This window comes from Gastrolobium bilobum, unplaced genomic scaffold, assembly GCF_033153095.1.
Source record: "Gastrolobium bilobum isolate Gb01-03AN ecotype WA unplaced genomic scaffold, APGP_CSIRO_Gbil_v1 utg10651, whole genome shotgun sequence".
In the NCBI taxonomy this organism is placed as follows: Eukaryota; Viridiplantae; Streptophyta; class Magnoliopsida; order Fabales; family Fabaceae; genus Gastrolobium; species Gastrolobium bilobum.
This window is the reverse complement of record NW_026898033.1, coordinates 264,433-291,124: the sequence shown is the minus strand read 5'-3', so window position 1 is coordinate 291,124 and position 26,692 is coordinate 264,433. Positions and strand designations below refer to the sequence as shown.

The 26,692-nt window shown below is 36.4% G+C and overlaps 2 protein-coding genes across 3 annotated transcripts; one reads left to right on the top strand and one right to left on the bottom strand.

The window, feature by feature from the left end:
- The first annotated feature begins 309 nt into the window (after positions 1–309).
- Positions 310–5,023, top strand: LOC133312298 (alpha-galactosidase-like). Its single transcript, XM_061513467.1, has 15 exons — positions 310–515; positions 2,211–2,269; positions 2,364–2,420; positions 2,524–2,558; positions 2,827–2,930; positions 3,023–3,098; positions 3,194–3,252; positions 3,341–3,406; positions 3,532–3,615; positions 3,789–3,853; positions 3,977–4,059; positions 4,164–4,254; positions 4,357–4,406; positions 4,704–4,844; positions 4,931–5,023. Exons 1-15 carry the CDS (start codon positions 310–312, stop codon positions 5,021–5,023), a joined length of 1,269 nt encoding a protein of 422 aa, XP_061369451.1.
- A 1,988-nt stretch (positions 5,024–7,011) lies between these two features.
- Positions 7,012–21,852, bottom strand: LOC133312307 (uncharacterized). 2 transcript variants are annotated; one of them, XM_061513481.1, is made up of 7 exons: positions 21,606–21,852; positions 19,982–20,214; positions 18,462–19,149; positions 17,429–17,795; positions 16,775–16,872; positions 10,135–10,329; positions 7,012–7,934 (listed from the first exon to the last, which is right to left on the bottom strand). In XM_061513481.1, the coding sequence occupies exons 1-7, from the start codon at positions 21,804–21,806 to the stop codon at positions 7,263–7,265; spliced, it is 2,454 nt and encodes an 817-aa protein (XP_061369465.1). In that variant the 5' UTR covers positions 21,807–21,852; the 3' UTR covers positions 7,012–7,262. The 2 variants fall into 2 exon arrangements, with proteins under 2 accessions (XP_061369465.1, XP_061369464.1); XM_061513480.1 differs by having other exon boundaries at positions 16,775–16,869.
- Between the last annotated feature and the right edge of the window lie 4,840 nt (positions 21,853–26,692).

Sequence of the window (26,692 nt, the reverse complement as noted above, 5' to 3'; positions counted from 1 at the left end):
TATATATATATATATATATTGTGATCATATATTGCCGAAATTTCTGTTGTAATGGCAGCAAAATGACATTCCATTTATAATTCTTTTGTCTAAAAATACAAGAAAAAGATAGTAACGGAATGATGTATCAGTATTAGAATAAACATTATTATATGCATCCAGTGGACAAGTTGGCCCATTGGGACAATCAAAATCTCACCTCGACTTTCTCTATAAATTGCCAACATACTCTTCCTTTCTTCACATAGCATAGCAGCTTTGGTTCTTAAACACATATTGACACAAATATACGTTTATATTTATAGTATTATGGCAATGCATTCTTTATCCTCTGTTTGTAGCTGCAGGTTAAGAGTGGCTACAGTGCTTGCCTTGTGTATTCTTGTGCTCTTGAATGCAAGCTCTTCTGCTGCTACCCGCTCATTGGTGAACAGAACTAGAGCAATCTCCATGTCCAATGACCAAGTTAGGAGATACTTGATCGAAAATGGACTCGGCCAAACACCCCCCATGGGGTAAGCCTCTTCATCATTTCTTTTACCTCTTTCTTTCCTTGAGATCAATTTTTATGTTTGCTCTCTTCTTGATGCAAATATACATCTTTCTTTAGCCATTTAATGTGAGACAAAATGGTTTAATCATGAACTAATTTACATTGAACTATTTGTTCTTTGAACATATTTTCATAAATAACTTTTAACCATAAATTATTCTAGATTATGAGTGCATCTTGATTGTACCACAAAAGCATGTACTCTTTTATTAAAAATTGGAGAAATAAGATTTAAATAACATTTAATATGAATAGTTGGGTAGAATAAGTGTAATTATTTTTTTTAACTTTAGTAAATGATGTGTTTACAAAAAAAAATTAGTAAATGATGTAATGATTTTTCAATACTATAGTAATACTGCAGATATTTTTCTAAAATTTTAAACACATCCTTATTATCAAACTTATGTACATAAAGCTGTTTATATTGATTTTTTTTTTATAGGAAAAAATATTTATCTTTCTAAAGGATGATAGTACTTTTAATTAAAATTAATATTTTTTATTTAAAATTTAAATTTAAAAAATAAAACCTCTCACTCTCTTTCTCATAATTTTTATTATTTATCTTTTTCTCTCATTTAAAATGATACAACTTTATATAAGTAGAAATACTAGACCTATTAATATATTAACCATTGTTAATATTAAGAAAATTATCCAATGACACTCTCGATGATACCGTGCTGTCAGAGATTTACAGCCCAAATACTTTAAATCCATCCAGAAAGGTAGGTAGTGGATTCAAAAGGCTCTTAAATGTTGGCAATATATTGTGTGGGCATTCGGTAGAGAAAAAAAAAAATTATCAGAAAAATATAATTACAGGGAAATTGTGAAAAATGTGGGAAAGTTAAAAAAATAAAATTATTTGGTAAGCTAAAATATTATCGAAAAATTAAAATATCACCATTAAGGTGGTATTTTTAAGTGAACATTTTTCTTCATTTTTACACTATAAAATTTCTCCATTATTTTTTTTTTTCCTAAGCAAATTTCTCTATGGAATACAAAACATGGTCATTTGTGAAACTCATCTATCACTTTCTTAGCACTCTTAAAAAAATTGGAAAAAGTTCATCAATGTATTTCAGAATCATTTATGTTCCTGTGATTTTTTTTATCATATATGCACCTATGGTTATGTTTTTTTTATCACGTGTCCTTGTGATTTTTTATTTTTTACAAAGCACATGGACATATATGATAAAAAAAACCACAAAAATATAAGTGATTATGAAGCAAACCATAAGGACATAACTTTTTGCAAAACAATTCACCTACCAAACACACCAAAAATTATCATGGCAGGTCCATGGTGGTGGGCCGTGGCACTTGTCTTGTAATTTAAGCTACAATGAAGTATGCCGTTTTACGTTTGTGTTCATCATTACTTAGACTTCTTGGCCGAATGATGACATAGATAGTTGTAAACTTCATTGCAACATTCAATAAAATTAACCTTTTTTTTTCCCGCAGAGAAGATTTAAATTCATTGATCAATTTTTCCCTTTTTTTTAATAAAAATTTGTGGTGTACCAAAGAGGAGCCTTAGCTGAAAATGTGTTAAAGTGACTACATGAAATAATTTTGTTTCCAGTTAAATTCATGAAAGTGTATATGTGGTATCCTAATATTATATATGAATGATGATCAGATGGAATAGTTGGAACCACTTTGGCTGTGATATTAATGAAAGTCTAATTCGGCAAACAGGTATGTTTATGTGCATTTGGAAGTCCATGAAGTTATTATATTCATAATTTCAGATATATATCATTTAGTTAATCTGGATTTATGTTTATTTCAGCTGATGCTATGGTGTCAACGGGCCTTGCGGCTTTGGGATACAAATATATTAATTTAGGTAGATACCTAATTATTATTATTAGTGAATTCATTACATTAAATAATTTATATTTTATTTATACAGAAAAAAATTTAATTGTATTATTTTGCATAATTTTCAGATGACTGTTGGGCTGAACTTAATCGAGACCATAAGGTAATCATTATTCAATGTACTTAAATTTTGTCTCTCTGTTAATTTCTATGGTCTTTTATCCATTGTTGTACATGACTGCTGATAAGAAAAACATAAACCAACTTTCATAAAAGAAAAAATGAAAATAATTAATACAAATTTTCATATATTGTTTTAGGTTTATTTATTTGATTCTTTGTTTGCTTAAAATCTAAATGCAAGTTAATTTAAATTTTATAGATTACAATATTCATTTTCGATATCACTGACAAATTTAACATGATGTTAGGGAAATATGGTTCCCAAGGCTTCAACATTTCCTTCAGGAATTAAGGCTCTAGCTCATTATGTTCACCAGAAAGGTTTAAAGTTAGGGATCTATTCAGATGCAGGGTATAAACACATTAAACCATCGAGATTTTGATCTTAAGCATGCATGTCAATGATTATTCAAGCATTTCTGATCACTTACAATTTCTCTGCAGAAATCTAACATGCAGTAAACGTATGCCTGGATCACTGGGACATGAAGAACAAGATGCAAAAACATTTGCTTCCTGGGTATGATGCCATTCATTTGAAAGTCATTTTGCATTTCTATCAACTTACATATCCTATATAATGTTAACTAATATCTTATTTAAATGTTACTTTAGGGAGTTGACTATTTGAAGTATGATAATTGTGAAAATAATGGTATAAGCGTCAGAAAAAGGTATTTATTGCCTTTAAATGCAAATAAGTATATCTATATATATCTACATGCTTATAAAAACCTGAAATTCAAACATTTTATTAAACAGGTATCCACCAATGAGTGAAGCTTTATTAAAAACTGGAAGGCCAATCTTCTTCTCTATGTGTGAATGGTGAGTCCAATTGGTGATGATGTTTCTCATAAGAAGAGAAAGTAAAATTAGTATTACATTTGCTCATTCCTTCTAAAGTTGCCAGAAACTACATTGTTTATGATTAATTGCTTTCTCAAACATAGGGGATGGGAAGACCCAGCAACTTGGGCCAAAAGTGTGGGAAATAGTTGGAGAACAACAGGGGATATTGAGGATAAGTGGACTAGGTGAGCATGAATATGTTATCTCACATTCATTCTTACACTCAACACTTGACAAAGATATTGGTAATTTAGCTAAAGAAAGTATCAAGTCTCAGGAATTCATTTTCATTCATTGCATTACTCAGTTTCTTTTATTCATTTTTCATATTGTGAACTAATTTTACCCCTTTCCCTAGTATGACTTCCATAGCAGATGAAAATGACAAATGGGCATCTTATGCTGGACCTGGAGGATGGAATGGTAATTAATTAAACTAGTTACAAAGTTAATTGTTTATGTATGCCATTGAACTTCAGAACATTGCAATTACATCATACTCCAATATTAGATCCTGATATATTCAACTTCTCTTTGGGATATTAGATCCTGACATGCTTGAAGTGGGAAATGGAGGCATGAACACAGAAGAATATCGTGCCCATTTCAGCATATGGGCATTGGCTAAGGTACAATGAAATAAGTTTAGATATTTGCATTTGAGACATTGCCTTATAACATGCTTTCAGGAAAATGTAGTTGGCTGTTTAACTATTTTCTTGTGTATAACTAGGCTCCTTTATTGGTTGGTTGTGATATTCGAGCAATGGATAACACTACATATAAACTTATAAGCAACCCGGAAGTCATTGCGGTAAACCAAGGCACGAACCCAAAAAAATTACCCAGCTTTCTTGAAAGGAAAATGCATTGATTTCTTCATCAGAGAATGCTTTAAAACTTATAATCTTCTTGTGGTATTGCAGACAAACTTGGAGTTCAAGGAAAGAAGGTGAAAAGCAATAATGATTTGGAGGTAGTTTCTTTGCTTTCCCCTTTTTCTTTTCTTGTCTCTATATGTGCCTTTTAGTTTCTCACCATCATCTCTTGTAATGATACTTTATGCTTTCATATTTCACTACAAACTGTGATACTGCTACCAAACTATTGTTAAGTGCATTTATCTCATCTATCATACATTACAAATTGATGTACCCCTGAAGACAAAATCATTTGTGAGAGTGTGTATCTTTACACATAAATATACATGTGCCAAATATATGTCAAATTTCTCAAACACAAGCTTCTAATTAATAGAAAGGTATTGGGTCAGGTGTGGGCAGGTCCTCTAAAAGGTAACAAGGTAGCAGTGGTCTTATGGAATAGAAGTTCATCAAATGCAACAGTTACTGCATCCTGGTCTGACATTGGCCTGAAACCAGGAACTATAGTTGATGCAAGAGATTTATGGAAGGTAAGATACATAGACTTACTTTGTTCTTTACAATGCAGAGCATTTAAGATTCCTGTGGTTTTGACTGTGTGTAATGAATTCTGCAGCACTCAACACAATCATTGGTTTCGGGAGAAATCTCTGCTGAATTAGGTTCACATGCTTGTAAGATGTATGTCCTGACTCCCAAAAGCTCTTAATTTCAAGTGGCAGAGAAGATAAACAAGATTAGCCACTTTGCAACTTATGAGAAATGTATTGGCAAACCACTCAATTTTCTTAATTGGAATTATTTTCAATGGGAATTATAAGAATAAATGTTTAAGTTAAATTGTTAATGAGCTTCTAATTGTATCTACAATTTGGTTGCACTGAGGCTAACTTGATTTCAATGCAATAAGCTTTTCAAATCTTTAATCATTTAACAATCATGTAGCTTAGAGCACATCAAGCACATGCAATTTTTTTCTGAACACAATAAGCCTTGGCCATATGAAGATAAATAGTAAAATACGTGGGAGGCAAAAGGAGAGAACACTGAATGTAATGTGAGTTGATCTAAGAAGTGCCAAGTGTCCTAAATCCGAACAAATTCAAATGTAATGAGTGATAATTGATGCATTATATCTGACATGGAAATTTTTACCATGTATAATAATGAACGACAGAACATTCAAAAATGCACCATTTCTAAATTCTGCTTGCTATATGAGATGGCGACACTTCCAAATGAAGTGCGGTGATAGGCGAAATTATAATTTAAAATTTTGCTTTTAAAATTTTAATTATAACTATTTATATGATGGAAAAAAATATAAATGACACTTACAACTTAATTTTTTTTTTAAATTCAGAAGTGGAATGTACATTAAATATATAATAAAAATTAAAAATAAAGAATTAATTCAATCTAAAATCTTAAGGTACTGAGTGATAATCTTTTTTATGGATTATATTATTCTCTAACACACCCCTCACTTAAGGGCCCTTTGAGCTTGAAAGGTAGATTATTGCATAGGTCCAATTTTTGATTTACCTTAATGCTTATTTAATTTCACAAGTTGGGAGCGGTGAGAATCGAATTTGTGATCACTGAAGCTCTGATATTATGTAAAGAGCCAATTCAACTCAAAACCTTAAAGTGTTGGGTGATAACCTTTAAATGATTTATATTATTCTTTAACATATTCATTATTAAAAATTTATATAAATTTAATTCGTTCTGTAACCCTTTCCTCACTCCACCACTAACCACTGGAGTTCTTTTGTGATTTCTTTTAAAAGTTAATGTCACTGCTACAAATTCCAGAGTAAACTTATAGTTGTATAGGTAGCTTTGTGATTTCTTATAGATTTAATGCCACTTCAACCGAACTTGTCTTAGGAATTGAAGAGTGAGAAATGAAGTCTCAGGAGAAATAAATTAAATGCGGACAAGGAACCATAAATTTATTGTTTTAAGGTTTCCCTCAAATGATGGTTGGTGATCATTTAAAGATTTGTTGGGTGAGAATAATGGAAAAAAGATGCTTCAATCACGGTGGAAAACATTCAGAGGGTATTCAAAGAATATTCAGGTGCTAGTATAAATCTTTGGTTTGTACCAACCCAATAAATTGTGCATTTGTGATTTTAAATGCAGCCACTTGTGCTAATTGCATATAATTATGACCCTAAAACGTAAATCTTCCATACTTTTTTTTTCTTACCCAAATTTGCTCACTAATTGTTTTATTTATAAAAGTTCCTTTCATAAAGCCCCGTACACAATGCGTCGAGTGTAGGGATTGAAATGGTGTAATTTTTACACAACAAAAAAAGTTTAAGAATAATAACAATTTTGTACCAGCTAGGGGTTTTTTCCCTGTAAAGCGCAAAAACTTATGTCAAATAAGGATAACAGAAGAGATTTTAGCTCAGTTAGTACAATAAAACTGAGTGGATGAGAAATGATCTCAATTTAATTTTTACCAATGCCATCTTGGGGAGGGGACCTTAATCCTCGACTCACCATGGGATTAGTCTCATAGCAGCAGAAGCTTGTGAAGATACCCGGAAGAATCTACTTATCTCAAAGAGGTAATTAAGGTTGGTATTAAAAAAAAAAAAAAAAAAAAAAATTCGTAAGCCAGTTTATGAAGCTAGATCTGCCAAGGCTGAACTCAACAATTTAAACGAATTTTCTATCGTAACCTGTGGCTATGGCAAATTTACAAGACCAAGTCATGGAATGAATAGACAATCCTTTCTGTGCAAGGATAATTAACGTATATCTAGTTCCATTCGATTTTCTAAGCACCTAGAAAGTGTAAAACTCATTGATTAAACAATATCTGATTCCCCACATTCTTTCCTTGTATGGACAGTACTTGTCTCTCACATGATTAAAAGATCATGAACAACAAATATGCATTCTGCCATTTACTTGGTTTATACTTCTCATGGTCCTCGCATCTTCTCAACAATGTGCCTACTCTTTTCTTCGATGTGACGCCTTTTCTCTTCCAATTTCTCGCCCATCTTCTTCCCTAAATCAAGCATCTTTTCCCTTCTCCCCATTTTCTTTGGCAGTCCATCTTCCTGTTCAATAGAATGATTTTCTTTCTCCAACACCACACTTCCGGGTAGTGATTGTAATTCAGAATTATTCTCCATGGCTCGTACTTTAGTTTCGAGTCGTTGGTCATTCTGTAATGAGGGTGTCCTAAGATCTTCCAAATCTCCAGTTTCTTGTGATTTGTCATTCTCTAACAAAGGCGTTGTCAGTTCTTCCAAACTCCTGCTTCTCTCTAGTGTTGGTGAACGAGAGGAACTTAATGGAAGTGCTACCGAATCTGATGATTTGCTAGCTGGTTCTTGACTAGACTCAGCACTCTTAGGTTTTTGTTGTTTATACTCTCGACCATTACTTGAGATGCTTGCACTAGCTTCCACTCCACCAGAAGGTTGATTATTGGTATCAATTGAAGTGGAAGTCTCATTCCCAAATTTTTGGCTAATCCATTTGAATGGAGCAACATTCCGAGGAACCCAATCATCCTTTTCGGCTAACATCCATGGGATAGATACGCTTTCACAATTTGGGAGCACTAAGGTCTCCCGAATTACTGTCTGCAGAATAAAACTAAATTCAGTTTGCAAGTGAAAGCTGCTCTTATCCTTTCTAAAGAGATGTGAAGTTTAAACACATTATTCAGTCCGTTATAATTGTACCCAAAATTAAGGATGTCAACAATCCTGTCAATGCACAACTATTTGGTGTATACATAGACATGTCAACAAAAGAATGCTTGTGTTAAAGATGAGATAAGACATAACAGAGAGGAAATGCACTTCTAAGCAAACTCCAAAGAAAAAGAAAGCGATGTATTCAAGAGAAAGATTGAGTAGCATCTATTAAGGAAAAGATGACAGAATCTCGCCTTAGATGATTTGGTCATGTAAGAAGACCAATAAAGGCCCCAATATGAAGAATTGATCATAAGGAGGATAACCTGTAAAAGAGGTAGAAAAAGACCGAAAGACCAAGGAAAACTCCAACAAAAATCATAAAGAAAGATCTTGATCTAAATGGCCTTTCTAAAAGTTTGATATTTGAAAAAGTACAATGGTGTCATTTGATCCATGTAGCAGACCCCGCTGTCCAGCTCTGGAATCTCTCAGTGACAGAAAGCAACAAGAAAATGCAACAGGATGAAAGAAAACGAGAAAGAGAAAGAAAATGCACTTTCATTTATTTCTGAAAACGATACAAGAACTAGAGACCAATGTGGTTTCTCCCAACTGAAATTCAAGACCCAACTCCTATTTATACATTGTCTCCAATACTACCCTTTTTTCTAACCAACCAATTGTCTAACCACCCCTAACTACTTATGCTTTTAATCTTCTAGAATATAACTTCAGGGCTTTGGGCCCTACATCCGTAACACCCAACTAGTGAGAAATGGTTTTCTTTTTGTTGTTGTTAGATAGTATGAATTGCTTACCGTTTTGCACTTCCAATCAAATTTATGAAAAATGGATTCTCTCCTTTATCTCAATAATAAGAGAGGATTCTATTATGAGAGAGAAAGACACAAAGTGTTTTTTATAAATTGATGGACCCAAAACACAGGTAATAGTGGGCCCCTCAACAATATAATTTGTATATTTCTCGGAAATGAATCCTTTCATGTGAAAAAAAACATGACATGGTTATGTGAGAAGATCACAACCATACAAAGGTAAATCAACGGTTATGATTTTGTAACTACCTATTTTAATATTTTTTCTCTCTCCTCCTTTATTACCATTGATCTACCTTTGTATGGTTATGATTTCCCACATTACATGGTCATGTGATTTTTCACATTAGAGGATCCAGATCCATCTTTCTATCATGAAAACCCTTCTCTTGTTCTTAACTAAAAGGAAAGAATCAAATTCAAATTTATGCATAACTAACCAAATAAGAGACAAGTTTAACCACTTAAGTGCTTAGGATGAGTGCTAGTTTCAACAGTTAACGTGAAATTATTTTCATTAAACAATTTTCAACTGAATCTAATTTTTAGCAAGTGGACTATTTGGCTAATTAAACATAAGTTTGGTTATTAGTGGTGTTCATAACATCTATTGTATCTTAGGTCCCACCTTAAGATGTATCAGCCTGTACACAGAAATTACTATTGATTGATGAAGTATAGAAATTGCATTAATTGTGATACGTACGAGAGATCAATCCATGGATGTAGGTTTCCAGTAAAGATAATTTACCCCATCTGAAATTTGCACTATAACTTACAGACATAAGACTGTATTCATTATAGACATCTGAAATTTGGAGTGGCTAATATAGGAGCAGGTATGCACTATAACTTATACAAATGTATTCATTATAATTTATGGACTCTTATTTGCTGTATAACACACGCAAAGAGAGAGAGAGAGAGAGAAGCAAGGGTATTAAGAAGGAAATTAATGTCCCACCCAGATAAAAGAAAAACAGATATTAACAAAGCCAGAATTCTATGGTCACGCACTTAAGAGAAAGGTAGACATTTTTAATGAGAGAACATCTAGGCTTTTAGTCCAAATAAACTGACAAAAGGATGAAAAAGAAAATTCAAAGATTTGTTTTCTTTGTATATAATTAATGATACAATGGTATATGTAAAATATTTCTATAAATAGTTTAGACAAAAAAGACATGGGAATGAACAAAATATTAGAAAAACTTGAAAACCCTTATCAAAAAATGGGGGAAGAGTAGTCTTTAACTTGAATTCTTTCACAAGTTATAAATCAAATGGAAAGAGAGCTATCATACCTTTAGCCTATTGACCAGGAACAAAGCAAAGTGACCACTAGTTATCTTATGTTCTCCAACAGACGACTCCAAGTTGAAATCTATGTCTGGCATTGATGTGAAACCATACCACAAATGATCAGATGGAGGTGGCTTTATATGCAAACGCAATGTCCCTCTGAGGGAAGCCACTCTTATTGCCAAAGAGAGAGGGACCTTTCGATAAGAAATAATTAGTTACTTTGAGCATAAAACAACTTTAGCTGTATATAAACTGATGATAAATAGAAAAATAAAACATCTGCATATTAACCATCGTTGACTCCAGTTAAACCCAGTTTAAGTATTAACAACCGACTCTCTTCCTTTGTAGTTTAGAGAAATAAATTGATTTTCATAAATTGTAACAATATGTCTTACCTGATGAAGTATGAATAAAAGCTAACAATGAATTTACGGGGCGGGATTAAATATGGTCTGTGGATGTCAAACTTACTTAGCCTATAATCTTTCCAACATTAGAAGAGTATAACCAAAAATATCATCTCTAGCACTTGCATGTTCGCCTATAGTTCTCTCATTCAATATTTTCACCTCTTTGCCAGTATATTCTGTCAATCTTCTGGTGCCAGTGCACTCCATTCAAATATATGTTTTATATTGAAGTTTGTCCTCCATAATCCATATAATCTACTTTCATTTGAGAACCAAGGATTGGAATTAATGGATTCCCCTTGTTCACATGCTGGCAAGCAAATGAAAATCAGTCCCTAAATTTTCTACGCATATCAATCACAATTATTTTTTTCATACGAACCCGTTTGATTTGAAATTCCTTAAATTGATAATGTGCAGTAGTATGTTATTCTGAACAAACCATTTGACAATAATAGCAAATTAATTTGTCCTCGTTGAAGATTTAGGGTTTAGGATTGAAATGGGCTTAGTTTCATATTACACAAAGACCTCCCTCAAGGTTCATTTTTCAAGGGATATGTGAAAGAAAAAAACACAGTATATCATTTCCTTCACCCCTACCCTCGCTAGTAAGGTTTAATGAGGAGTGGTTTTTTAAATGTCTGAAATAAATTAACAGTTAAATGTAAGAGAATACGTTGTATATTGATCTGTGTCAGGGAGTTACAATATATAGAGACCCTAATGGGCTTAAGTGTAAGGCCCAAACCTAATCCAAACCTAATCCTAATACAGTCAGAATACATTCAGACTATTTACGGATAAGACAGAATCCAATCATATCTAATCAAATCTAATCATATCATATCTAATATTCTAACACTCCCCCTCAAGCTGGTGCGTATATATTATGAGCACCAAGCTTGTTACAAATGTATTCAACCCGAGGACCTCTAAGAGCTTTAGTGAAAACATCTGCTAGTTGATTAGACGAGTTGACAAAAGCTGTCTTGATTTCTCCTGACTGAATCTTTTCCCGAATGAAGTGACAATCAATCTCTATATGTTTGGTCCTCTCATGAAAAACAGGATTAGAGGATATATGTAGCGCAGCTTGATTATCACATATGAGTGTCATGGGTTGTTTCTGTTCACAAAGATGAAGCTCCTGAATCAACTGCTTTAACCAGATCAACTCACAGGTAGTATTTGCCATTGCACGATACTCAGCTTCTGCACTAGATCGGGAAACAACAGGTTGTTTCTTGCTTTTCCATGAGATTAAGTTTCCTCCGAAGAAGACACAATAACCAGAAGTAGAGCGTCTGTCCGAGGGTGATCCTGCCCAATCGGCATCTGAGTAACCACAAATTTCTGTATTTCCCTGATCCGAATACAACAAACATTTTCCTGGTGCTCCTTTGATATATCGGAGGATCCTCACAGCAGCATCCCAATGTGAATCACAAGGGGAATCAAGGAACTGACTGGCCGTACTAACAGCGAAAGAAATATCTGGCCTAGTCACAGTAAGATAATTGAGCTTCCCAATCAGCCTTCGATAACGTCCAGGATCAGATAACGGCTCCCCCTGTTTGGGCAATAACTTAACATTAGGATTCATGGGTGTATCAACTGGTTTACACCCCAACATACCAGTCTCCTCTAGGATATCCAAGGCATACTTCCTTTGACAGATAGAAATGCCCTGTCTAGATTGCGCCACCTCAATTCCCAAGAAGTAACGTAGCTTCCCAAGGTCCTTTGTTTGAAATGCACTGAATAAATGTTGTTTTAACTGATGGATTCCGTCTTGATCACTTCCGGTGAGGATGATGTCATCAACATAGACTAACAAATAGATGCACTTGTTAGGAGATGTAATCCTATAGAATACAGAATGGTCAACTTTACTGCGAATTAGGCCAAACGCCTGTACAGCAGAACTGAAGCGACTGAACCATGCTCGAGGAGACTGCTTGAGACCATATAAGGATTTTCGAAGACGACATACCTTCCCAGACTCCCCCTGAGCAACAAAACCAGGTGGTTGCTCCATGTAAACTTCTTCTTGTAAATCACCATGAAGAAAGGCATTTTTGATGTCAAGTTGAAGGAGTGGCCAGTGACGAACAGCAGCAAGGGCAAGAAATAGGCGGACGGACGCCATCTTAGCGACTGGAGAGAATGTATCGCTATAATCAAGGCCAAAGATTTGAGTAAAACCCTTGGCAACTAGGCGTGCCTTGAGACGATCAACATAGCCATCAGGTCCAACTTTCACAGTAAACACCCAGCGACAACCAACTATAGACTTCTCTGGAGGAGCAGAAACAAGGTCCCAAGTGCCATTGGTATGAAGTGCGGTCATCTCATCAAGCATCGCTTGGCGCCATCCTGGATGGGAAAGTGCTTCACCTGTGGTCTTAGGAATAGAAATAGAAGAAAGACTAGAAACAAAGGTGAAATGAGGAGGAGAAAGGCGATCATAGCTCAAGAAGGTATAAAGAGGATAAGGGTTACGAGTAGTACGTGTACCTTTTCTTTGAGCAATGGGAAGAGCCTCTGGTGAAGGATCCGGAGGGGAAGAATCAACTGCAGAGGGCAATGAGTCAGCAGGGGTCGAGTCGACTGGAGGTACTGTCTTACGACGCTGATAAGTGAGAAGTGGACGGTCCTTAGGTACTTGAGCAATAGGTGATGGCTTATCTGGAGTAGAAGCACCTGCATCTGGCAAAGACAAGTCAAGAAAAGGAACAGGAAGAACATGATCAACCTGTGACAATGGAGATGGGATAGAATTAAAGGGTTGTTGATCAAAAAAGGTGACATCCGCGGAAACTAAGTAACGCTTGAGGTCAGGAGAGTAACAGCGATAACCCTTTTGAAGACGAGAATAACCAAGAAAAATGCATTTAAAGGCTTTGGATGTTAACTTATCCTTACCAGGAGTGAGATCATGAACAAAACAGGTACAACCAAAAACATGTGGGGATAGAGGAAAGAGAGGAACATCTGGAAACAATAAGTTATGAGGAATATCATTATTAAGCACAGATGAAGGCATGCGGTTGATGAGAAAGCAAGAAGCAAGGACTGCATCAGCCCAGAAGTGAAGAGGAACATGCATGTGAATAAGAAGAGTCCTGGCAATCTCAATGAGATGTCTATTCTTACGTTCAGCTACTCCATTTTGTTGTGGAGTCTGAGGACAAGTGGTTTGGTGTAAAGTACCCTGTGTGGCTAAGAAGTGAGAAAAGTCAACAGAAACATACTCCTTAGCATTATCACTACGTAAAATACGAATAGAAGCACCAAATTGAGTATGAATTTCAGCAGAAAACTTTTGATAAATAGAAAACAACTCAGAACGGTTTTTCATTAAATAAATCCAAGTACAACGGGAGAAATCATCAATAAAGGTGACAAAATACCGAAAACCTAAAATAGACACACTACGACTAGGACCCCAAACATCTGAATGAATAATTGAAAAAGGAGCATCAGCTCGTTTATTGACTCGATTAGCAAAGGAGGAGCGTATGTGCTTTACTTGCTGACATGACTGACAATCTAAAGTTTGAAGACCGGATAAAAGAGGAACCATCTTCTGCAATTTCGCAAGACTAGGATGCCCGAGACGACTGTGGATGAGCTGTGGAGACTCTGTGAGAGAACAAGCAACTGAAGGACTCGGCACATCAAGGTAGAACAGACCCCGTGACTCACGGCCCACTCCAATCATCTTCCCCGTACCCGGGTCCTGCACAGAAACAGAATGGTTTGAGAATGTGACAATACAATTAAGAGAATTGATCAATTTACTAACCGATATTAAATTATAAGGGATGTGAGGAATGTAATAGACAGATGTCAAGGTCAATGAGGAGGTTGGACAGATTTGTCCAATCCCATGAACGGGGGCCTTAGTTCCATCAGCAAGAGTAAAAGAGGGTAAATTATTAGAATATGTAAGGGAAGAAAAGAGTTCCTTATTACCACAGAGGTGATCAGTAGCATCTGAGTCAAATATCCAAGGACCAAGTGATGCAGAATGAGAAACACAAGCAACAGGATTACCAGTTTCTGAAGCAGAGGCCTGAGATTGAGGAGAGGACTTCCTGAAAAGGGCCTGGAATGCTGCATATTCTTCAAAGGAGAGAGAGACTGAACCATTTGAAGCAGTATCCGATTGAGCTACATTAGCAGCAAAAGAAGGTCGCATGTGAGGATACTTGGTGTAGCAGCGTTCCTCATAATGACCAAGTTGCTGACAGTAATGACAACGAGGTCGCTGACCACGTCCGACTGGACCTCCTGGGCCTCCTGGGCCACGACCTCCTGGGCTACGTCCTCCTGGGCCTCTACCACGACCACGTCCACCTCCAATATGCCCGCGAAAATCAATACGGGAAACTAGAGCAGTAGAATCAACAGCAGAAGACGATGCAGGAGCAGATTTCTTATTCAAATTCAGAAGACGCTGATACGTCATGGATAGATCAGGCTCCCCACTAGTCAAGATAGTATCACGAACATTATCATATTCTTCGGGAAGGCCAGAAAGTGTGGCAACCATAAAGAGACGTTCCACCTGTTTCCGATATGCAGTAGCATCAGTAGGGTAAGGCAGCATATCCAAATATGCCTGCATCAAAGAGCGACTCTTGCCAATATATGTCTCCATCTGAATGTCGGATGATTTGCTCAATTCCATAAACTGAGAGATGATGAAATAGAGTTGCTGAACATCATTAGTGTAGAGGTTTTTTGCTTCCTCCCACACTTCAGTGCAAGTTTGAAATGAATAAAAGATATCCAAGACAATCGGATCAATGGATTGCCAGAGGATACTCAGAAGCTGGTTGTCAATCTTTTCCCAATCAGACTTGTCCTCCTTAGGGACATCAGTAGACTTAGTTGTGAGATGGTTCCCATATCCTTGTCCAAAGAACCAAACTCGAACAGAGGTGGCCCAGTTCTTGTAATTAACAGATCCCTTCAATATTGGTAGAGATGATATTGGGAGAATTTCTCAAAGGAGGAGATGGAGACTTGACCTCCGAATGAATTGGAGGGTTTGCTGCCATAGTATCAAATCACAAAGATACACACCGAATAAAGAGAAACGAACCTGATCACCAATCAAGAAGAGGTGCGCACAAAAAGTCAGACCCACAAAGAACCAACCACAGATCCAGAAAGAGGAGGAGAAGACGAGCTTCTCTGTCCAAGACCGACCGGAAAAAGCCGCCGGAATAGTGCTCACGCGCCGGCAGAAGGTGGCGCGTGAAGCCCACGCGCAGAGAAGACTGGAGGCGCGTGAGAGCGCGTGACAACTCCGATGGTGGCCGGACTTCCACAGAGCAGGTCGCCGGGAGGAGAGGGTTCTGTTCGCGTTCGTTCCAGACTGAAAACTCGCCGGAAAAGTACTCCGGAAGCCTGAACAGTGGCTGATGGTGCTCCGGTGACTGTTTGGGGATGTGGACACGTGCAGAAGATGCCTGGAGAGGACTTACAGCCTTTGATATCTTACCGGAAGGACGCACGGCAAAGAAAAGATGAATCCTAAGTAGTGGGCTTAGGTTTTAAAGCGAAGAACAAGATTTCTAAGCGGAAGCGAGGGTTCCCGGAACGAAATAGCTCTGGTACCAAGTTAAATGTAAGAGAATACGTTGTATATTGATCTGTGTCAGGGAGTTACAATATATAGAGACCCTAATGGGCTTAAGTGTAAGGCCCAAACCTAATCCAAACCTAATCCTAATACAGTCAGACTATTTACGGATAAGACAGAATCCAATCATATCTAATCAAATCTAATCATATCATATCTAATATTCTAACATTAACAATATGGAGGTATCTGTCTGATGAGTTACAATAGGGAAATTCAGTACAATTTCTAAGACCGGAGGGGCCTTGGGGAGGTTAGTGTAATTTACTCAAACCAGAATTTATGGCCAACAAACAGACTATAACCATGTAACAAGATTTTTCACCAAAATATATGACAGCAAAAAAATAGAACATAGTTGAACTATTATTAAATGATATGTGCAAGTCACACATACTATTTAACTCTGGAGAGACACAAAAAGGAAAAGAGGGAAAAACCCCATTTAATACTACCACACAACATTACTAAAATAGCAGAAGTCGAATAATGTAAACATGGGCTGCAAAAAGTGTAGTGGGAAGAAGCAACCGATGGAATAAAGGAGGCATAATAAAGAGAGGGTACCTGTGAAACCTGTTTGGCAACAGAATTTAATATAGATTTCCATCTTGCTCCTAAATTTGAGGAAGACATAGCACGCTTAAAGCTCTTAGACACATCTGCTTAGGGAAAAAAAGATACACATTACATTATCAATCTAAATACGCAATACAAAACTCGATAGATACTCCCTCCTCCACGTTTTGGAAATTTACTACTTAAGGAGAAAAGCAGAACTAGAAATATCCAATAAGGTATCCTCTAGGAAAAGAAAATGGAAAAACAACTAAAATGAAACAACACAATTTTCTTCATTGTTGTAATTGGAAAAATTCCAAACTCAAAAAAAAAAAAACACCAGAGGTGGATATATTATAGGATTTGGAAGCCCCAGCCCATTTTCTCCATCTACCCGTAAACTTAGTCTGTAAAGTGTGGAAATTACAGTAAAACTTGGATGCACTAACAATCTTAGAAAGTATGACCTTACGTAGCAAGCATATAGGATATCCTCTGAGACGACCAATTAAGTTCAGATGGGATTTTAGGAAGTAAGAGAAAGTGCATAAATAATTGGGTTTGATAGGACTCAAAGACAAAGTTCATAAATAATTGGAATTGATAGGACTCACGGAGAAAATGCAAAAATAATTATATTGATTGGACTCATGTACTAACCAGTGTTCCAATCACCATGTTCTTTTTGCTCTTGTAAATCATTTGCTGTTTCTGCAAGATTCAATTGCTTTCCAAAATATTCAAAACTTTCAATAAGATCTGATGGGACAACTCCATCACTGCTTGGCTCTGGATTTGAGTCCTCTGTCCCTGCTTGGAGCTCTAGTTCATGAACTTCAAGCCTTGTTTCAATCTCTAATACTGCACCTCCAGAATATTCAATGTCAACTTCTAAGGCCCATATCTCACTCATTTCCATAGGAAGAACTCTCATTCCTGCAATGCAAGGTGGAACATTCCCGGTATTGATGTTGCTACAGATGACTTCACCAATATAACTGGGAGTCTTCATATTGGACAATGTTCGCTGTTAAAAACAAAAGGAAAAGAAAAGAAAAAGTAACCATCATTTATCTCATCGAAACCATAATGAGGTGGAGTTTTCTGTGGGGGATTTCTCAGAGGAGATCAATATTTATCTCATAACAACCATTATGGAATGAAGTCTGCCGCAAAAAAATAGGATAGGGAAAACAAAAAACATGTTTTCAAAATAATCTCCCCTCCAATTCATATAATTGTTGAAATCAACTAATTTTTCTTCCATTCACTACATTAAAAAAACTCTATGAATGGGATAGCTTCCTTTTAATCTGGTTGATATAGTGAAATATTAAACCTACCATATCAGTTAAATTAACAAAATTACTAGTTAGAAACATTTAGAAAGAACAGCACCTTTAGATCTGGTTGATATAGCTTAATGTTTTAAGCTTGAAAAGAGTCCAGCTTGTACCTATAAACTTGAGTTTTCGGAACTACTAACAATAGATAAGATTATAGAAAGATATAATATCTTTTTTTTTTTTTGTAAATGATATAATATCTTTTTAACATGTTTCCAGCATGACTAAGTAAATATTATCAATTTAAAAACTAATGTAAATTAATTGCTATAAAATGATAATGATATCCATCTTTGCAAACAAACTCACAATCAAACACGTAAACATCAAATAGGAAAGGCTTAAACCTGAATCCTTGCTTGCATGGATCTCTTCAACTGGGTGTTGCCTTTGGCATCAAAAAAGAGTCGGGAAATCAACAAATTCAAACATAATGTTCCCTCATCAATACCAAACTTCTCATCAGCATTCGCATCAGAGCCGACAGAGTGAAGACTCTGGCTTCCTGAATGAGATATCTTTGAAGATAATGGTGGAGGATCGTTTACCAGGGAACTATTAAGATGCTTTGATGTTGAAGTAGCTTTCAACAAGCCACTGGCCAAAACTGCATCTTGGCAAGCACGAAGCTTTTCAGTGTTTTTTTTCCCTTCATGGCCTGACAACGAAGTCCAAGTTGATTTATTTTCCAAACCAACTCGGGAAGTTCTTTTTACAAATTTTTTCAAAAATTGACGAACCTTTGAGGAAGAACCATCAGGCTTACTAGCCCTTTCTATTGCCTCAACACTTGATCCTACCGATGGTTTCATAAAAGAATGATACACAGAATTTAAGGATGTCAGATAACTATGAAACTCTTCATGCAACTGGTTGAACCATTTGATTTTTTCATTTTGAACACACGAAGCCAGATAGAGGGCCTTACACCATGCTTCTTTCTCCCATGAAGTTTCAAGATATATGTAAACAGTTTTGCTTCCATTGTATATTACAGAGGTCTTGCTTTCCACTTTGATGGGGAACTTTTTTGCCCTATAAGATTCATCACCCATTTTTACCAAAATAACAGATCAATCATCGATCAAATAAGAACTTGAAGCACCTAATTTCCTCAACAAATGACCCATAGTTGAAACAAAATTCAATCTTTCCAATATTATTTAACTTATGATACCCCAAATCCAAGCTATCACTAGTTACTTTTTTTTTTTAAAAAGTGAGCAAGGCACAAAGGAAATGAGATTTCTCCATGTTCAATTAAATATCAAGGAAATTTGCAAAAAAGAAACCTATTTTTTACATTTTCTATGCAGTGAGTCATACGTTGAATCAAAATAATATGCACTTGAACAGGTTTCCCTTTGGAAGGAAAAATGGAGAAGTTATAAGAGGAACTATGACTCTAGCATAATCAATTTAGTATCAGGTTTTCTGCGAAATGTAATACTGCTCAAGGATGATAGCAGAGTTCACATGCATCATAGCTTGGTATTCAAAGAAATTTTACAATAGCTAGACATTAGCTGTAGCTGAGAATAAGATATTCATTATGCTAACCCCTATCACCTGTTAGAGAATTTTGTCACTTGTGTTTTTTACATTTTTACAAGAACGTGGCATTCATATATGCATGTGCAGTTAATAGGAAAAAGTGGAGGCAATTGGAGTAGAAAACTTAAGGGAAGTGGCAAGATAAAAATTATAGGAAAATGGAAAAGTGGATACTCCCCGCCCACTTATTGGGAAACTATGCAGCGTTGATGATAAATAAGCATGTGAAGTGAAAAGATGGTCACAATAATGTTGCCAGTGAATCCAAATGAAATAATACCACCCAATAGAAGTGACTTCTGGATCACATTACCATTTTCTTGAAGAAAGGCTTGAAGCTGAGACAGCTTGAACAGAGCAGCCCTTGAGTTCAATTGTTGAGTGCAAACCATCAGATCCTCTCAGAATAAGTGATTGACCCTTGATTTGTCCATACATTTTAATGGGGGAAACCTCCAAGAGCTCCTTATTTCTTTTTTGTTCTCTTGATGGTTTGTCCAAGCAGAATTTCGAAATTTTTTCAGATTCAAGAACCCAAACCACACCCTGAAAGGCGAAGCTAATGAGATAAAGAGTTTGAAAAAAAAAAAAAATTAATTCAGAGGGAATCAAATAGATAGTTTTTGTGGAACCAATCTTTATCCACCACACATATAAATAGGAAGCCCAAAATCCCAAGCAACCTTTTGTACAAATTAACCTGTAAATTCTGTGAAATTTACTACTTCTAAAATTATATCAAAAGGATACTCTATTAGGTTAATGATATTCTTTAGGCTTCTTCATCCTTAACTTGCCCCATTGAACAGTTGCCCTCTCCCTATCTTAGAAGTAATGGGGAAAGACCTAACTTAGCACCAGTGTCCAGTGCCTTTGGTGCTTCATGTTCATCCACTCATAGCGAACAAAGCTATGTACCTTTGATTATTGGAAGACAGTGGACACTGGTGATCATGCTAAGCAAAGTCCTCCCCCACTAATTCTGAGATAGGGAGAGGGCAGTTTTTCAATGGGGAAAGTTAAGGATGAAGAAGCCTAAAGGTTTGAATATATTATAAACCTAAGAGACCATCATTTTGATATAATTTTAGAAGTAGTGACAACAAACCTAGCAGCAAATATAATTTGTTCACATAATAACCCTCTCATTACGAGTATGTCTCTTAGAAATTAAGTGACTCTTAGAAATTAAAGTGACCATATTATCAACCTATTTTTATAAAGGGAAATATTTTTCTCATTTCGTTAGAGATAGATATCTCATGTTATAGACTCATCGTATTTTGTGCTAACTTTTTTCATTTCTTTTTCCTTTGGTTTTAAAGTGTGGACCCCACATATTTATCTCACAGAGAGAACTATCCCAGGCAACATGAGAATAGTAACTCCCATAAAAACCAAAATTAACCATTAATGGTAGCCCACAAAAGAAAATTTCTATCACCTTTGTCCAAGCGAAGCTTGCAAATTTGTAACTTTAGAACATTTAAACATAATAGAGAACCATGCAGATTTCCCCAAATTTTCCCACACTTCAAACTTTCTTTTCCAAAGTTTTCGACCAGTTTTTTCAGTGAGATAACTAATTGTGTAAGGGCACAAATGGCTCAAGCATTAGGTTTCAGCAGTCCAAAGATTGCCTCTCTTTTTTCTTTTCTTTTTCTCAAAAGCTCTGGCATTAATACTTTGATTATAAACTATTTTAAATACAAAGTAATCTCAACCCTGGAGTGACTTTAAAGTCATTTCCATTTGGGAATTTCACCAAAATAAAACCAATAACACAAGTGACTAATCACATTCTATTTCATGTATTTCAACTTAAACTTGCTCCTGTTCAGAATCATAAATTTCGGTTTGGCCATTTCTTAATTAGTAGAGTAGAAGGGGGTGAAAAACAATTCGAGCTAAGCTAAGCTAAGAATTCGAAGCACGACCTTTTTTTTAATCGCAAAATCCAGAGATTGGTGAGGATCAAGCTGTGCAGATGCAGCACCCAGTTGGGATTTGGCTTCTTCTCTAATGGTCTTGCGGCGCAACCATTTCATGATCCATAACAGTCCCAGAGCTTCGGCAGCAACAACGGCCACTACTCCGAGACCAAAACCGATGAGAATGAAACCAAAAGCTAAAGCCATTTGAGAAGTGCGAAAAAGAGATGGTTGAAAATGGGAAGGTTCGGGAAAAAATGAGATGAACTTGTATGTACCAATGCAACAATTACTAGTTAGCAAACAGTGCGATCACATAATAATAAAATAAAAGAGGAAGGAACCGCGTTGATGTGACCCGGGGAAATAGAGCTACTTAACGTAACAAATAAGAGTCAGCGAGAAGCAACCATTTAATTATCAAATCTAGTTCAACGGCATGGAAAAGCGATTTTGCTATTTTTATTTAGAAAAAATATGTTGCATGAGAATTCGAATTTAATTATTATATTGTGATCTTTTTTTTTTTTTTTTTTGGTAAAAGTGGTGGGCCTAGCCCAGAAGAATTATATTGAAAGCTGATGTATGTCCAAAATGGAAAAATGCTTATAGGAGAGAGGAATATAACTTCAACTCTCCACCTCTACCCGTAAATCCTAACAAAGCTAGGCTATCAGCACAAGAGTTAAACTCTCTAGGAACAAATTCAAAATCAACATGCTCAAGGAACTGTAAACTGTTCCTTATTCTTCTAACTAACAAAGAGCAGTCATCCGATTCATTAGGGTTATCCATACATAGAAGAGCTTCCTTGCTATCACTCCCAAGCCATACCTTCTGGACGTTTAGGTCTATTGCCAGCTTTAGACCCTGCCATATACCCCATAATTCAGCCTCAAGTATTGAACAAGCACCAATCTTAAGGGAGAATCCACTTATCCAATCACCATTCCAATTGCAGATAAGACCTCCACATGAACCTGTTTTGGAATTCAGATTCACAGCACCATCAACAAAAATCTTTAAAACCTCATTCTGTTCCTGATTCCTAAACCCGAACAGTGGAATAGTGGATTCTAATTTCTGGGAGAAAGGATCATCAGCACAATTTTCTTTCATTTCCATCAGGTAGTGCAGGATCCTACTTATCGGATCACTAGGCCAAGAGAATAATTCATCATGAACAACCAGGTTCCTCCTTTGCCATAGCATCCAACAAGTAACAAAAAAAATTCCTTCCAAGAATGCCAAAACTTACTTGAAAAAGTTTTGCAGATATTTAGTTTAAACCAGTCCAAATCATCAGCTGACAGGAAAGCTTCTGGAATCTTATCTTCAAACCATCTCTCCCACACCTTTCTAGCTCTTGAACAGTCTCTAAGCACATGCATGATTGTCTCTTGGGTAGTTGAGCAAATTGGGCATAGAATCTCACCTCCACTCCAAAGACTTGTGGTGCTTCTAACAGGTAGCTTATTTAGACATGCTAATCATAAGAATATTGCTATTCTAAATGGTCCTCTCCATTTCCAGATGATAGTCCAAACTTTATCTTTTTTCAAATTTACAGCCGATAGTTGCTGGTATGCATTTCTAACCATAGAACTACTTGGACTATGTTTTAGCCAACAGAGCCTGTCATCCGGTCCATTTGGGCAAGGAGGTTGAATACTTTGCAGCTTCCTAAGTATAGAATCATCAAGATAATTCTTCAGGTATTCCCACTGCCAGTCACCTGTTTCTTGATCTACCATGTCATTCACCTTTGATTCTTGCTCAACATTGCAAGGTTTAGCAAAAGCAAGTTCATACAGATTATTTTGCCATCCATGCCAACAGTCTACCCAGAACAAAACTGATTTGCCATTGCCCATCTCCCATATCAGATGTTGATCCAGTTTAATTCGAGCTGCACAAATACTCTTCCATAAGGATGAGTCCCATTTTTTAACAGATAAGCCTATCCTAGGATCTTGCTTTCTCCCATTTTTCCCAAGTAATACTTTAGCCTAGAGACTGTTTGGCTCATTGATGAGCATCCAGGCTCTCTTTTGCATGAAGGCTTCATTTTGCAATCTAAGATTAATAATACCTAAGCCACCATATTCCTCAGGCTTATAAAGCTGCTCCCATGCTACATAGTGAGCTTTTCTTTTTTCTTCTGTGTCTCCCCAGATGAAATTGCGTTGTAGTTTCTCAATATCTTGGCAAATATGAATTGGAAGAGTATTGTTCTGCATGTGATACATTGGCATAGCTGAAATCACACTCTTAGCCAATGTAATTCTACCAGTCATAGACAAACATTTGGACTTCCACCCTTGAAGCTGATTCTGCACTCTATCTATGACATTGGTATAGTGATGTCTACTGATCCTTCCATGTCTCATTAAGGTTCCTATATAGCAGCCAATATTCTTGACTACTTTGAACCCACTCACATTTGAAAGAGTATTCACAGTCTCTTGAGAGGTGTTCTTAGAGAAATAGATACATGATTTCTCCATACTCACACATTGGCCTGACATTCGAGAGAACTTCTCCAAACAGCCTGTAATACACTCCAATTGGCTAAGAGAAGCTTCAGCAAATAAAATAATGTCATCTGCAAACATTAAATGGGAGATCTGAGGGCCTGACCTACCAGCTTTGATTGGATGCCATTGTTTCCTTTATACTTCATCCATAATTAAATAGGTAAGTTTTTCCATACAAAGGACGAATAAGTAAGGGGATAATGGATCCCCTTGCCTTAAACCCCTTTGAGAGTAGAATCCCTGAGTTCTGGTTCCATTCCATAACACCTCAATGAAGGGACTAGTAACACAGCCCATAATAGCAGCTATCAACTCACCTGGAAGTTTCAACTCTTCAAGCACAGTCTTTACAAAACCCTATTTGAGTTTGTCATTGGCCTTCTCTAGATCAATCTTGATAGAGAAATAGCTCTTCTTCCCTTGCATCCGATGCATAGAATGTATAAGTTTCTGAACAATAATTATATTGTCCTGGATATTCCTCTTTGGAATAAAGCTTACCTGATTAGGAGAGATAAGATCACCTATGAAAGGTTTAATCTTATTAACCAGAATTTTACTCAGGCCTTTGTAAACTGTATTGCAAAGAGCAATGGGACGAAATTCTTTCATAGAGCAAGGTCTATCCACTTTGGGAATCAGTGTAAGGAGAGTATGGTTTATCTCCTTAAACTGATCCGGATTGTTTAGATACAATTTCATACTATTGAAGACTTGTTCTTTGATCAGGTCCCAATTCCTATGATAGAACAGTGCAGGATAACCATCCGGTCCAGGAGTTTTCAGTGGGGGCATTTGGAAGAAAGCCTTCTTAACTTCCTCAAGAGAAATATCTAATGACAATAAACTTCTATATTCCTCCCTGATAGCTGGCCATGAATAAACAGTTTGATTCCACTCTGATTCAATCATGTCTTCTTTGAAGAGATTGATGAAAAAGCTTCTGGCTAACTCAATTAGTTCATCCTCTCCAGAAATCCAGCCACCACCATTGTTCTGAAGTTTGATGATCTTATTTCTCTTCCTTCGAATCAAGGTACATGTATGATAGTACCTAGTATTTCTATCACCCCCTTTTATCCAATCACCCCTTGATTTCTGGTACCAAATTTGTTCCTCTTGATCTAAGATATCAGCTAGCTCTTTATTTAGTTTAGTTTCCGACTCCTCCAAGTGGTAGATATTGTTCAAGCTCATCTGTCTTTGAATTCCTTCCAGCCGAGCAATCACCCTGTTCTTTCTATAAAGAGTGAATCCAAAGACATTTTTATTCCAGTTTTTGACTGCAGGGGTAAAAGAAAGGAGGCTATCCAAAAAATTGGAGTTAGAATCCCAATTGGTTTTGAGAAAAGAATTGAACCGAGCATCATTCTGCCAGATAGCCATGAATCTAAAGGGTCTATCCCTGCAACAATGATCCTCTTTTCCCAATCTCACCAATACAGGGCAATGATCTGAGAAGATTCTTGGAAGATTCCTCAAAACAGGTTCTCCATAAATCATTTGCAACTGCTCTATCAAGCCTTTTAAACACTCTATCCAAATGAAGGAATTTGGGACCTTTCCAAGTTAATCTAATTCCTCCTCCTCCCAAATCTATTACCCCACAAGTATCTAACACATTATTGAACATATGACATCTATTAGCATTAACTGGGCTTCCTCCTTTCTTCTCAGCAGCTGAAGTTATTTCATTAAAATCACCTGACAGCATCCATGGATCATTCATAGTCCTTCCAATATGCTTCAGATCTTCCCACAACATTCTTCTTTTTTCTTCTTTAGGACTAGCATAAACTGTTGTCTAGAAGAATCCATCCTTACCAGGAAATTCAACCCAACAGTGAATGAATTGGTCATGCTTCCTCTTGAGACTGATAGTCACATCAATCGGATCCCATACAACCCACACACCACCAGCATACCCATTAGCATCGGCTATTATATAATTTGAGTACCCCAAACTACGAATAATACTCAAGGCTTTATTTCCACTGACTCCGGGCTCCAAAATGGCAACAATACCAACCCCATGTTTTTTCCTAAACCTACTGAAGGTACTCTTGAATTGCTTCTTGGCAGCACCTCTGCAGTTCCAGGTCATCACATTCATTGCGAATTTTGATTTTGCTGCAAGATTACAAAATTCTTGCCACTTGCATCTTGGATTACATCAATAGCCTCCTGAATATCTACATCTCCCTCTCGATCATTTAACTCAACCATACTATGCATAGAGCTACCTTGGACTGCAAAAGAATGCTGATCCATCTCCATTCCAGGTTGATTTTCTGCATTCTTCAAGTTTTCCCCCATAACCAAGTCAGGTGGTTCAGGATCCTTCAATTCACAATCAATGAGCAGGCTGCCAACTTGCTGTATGCTCTCAGCATTTTCCAGGAGAGCTTCTGCAGCAGCAGAATCAGCTGCCATCACCAAATCACCCCAAAGCTTGCCTTTATTCTGCTCCAAATTCTCCTGAACAGGTTTTTGAGTCATTGAGCTACTACCAGCATTCAGATTAGGAGCAAGAAGCTGTTGTACCCCTTTTCCTTT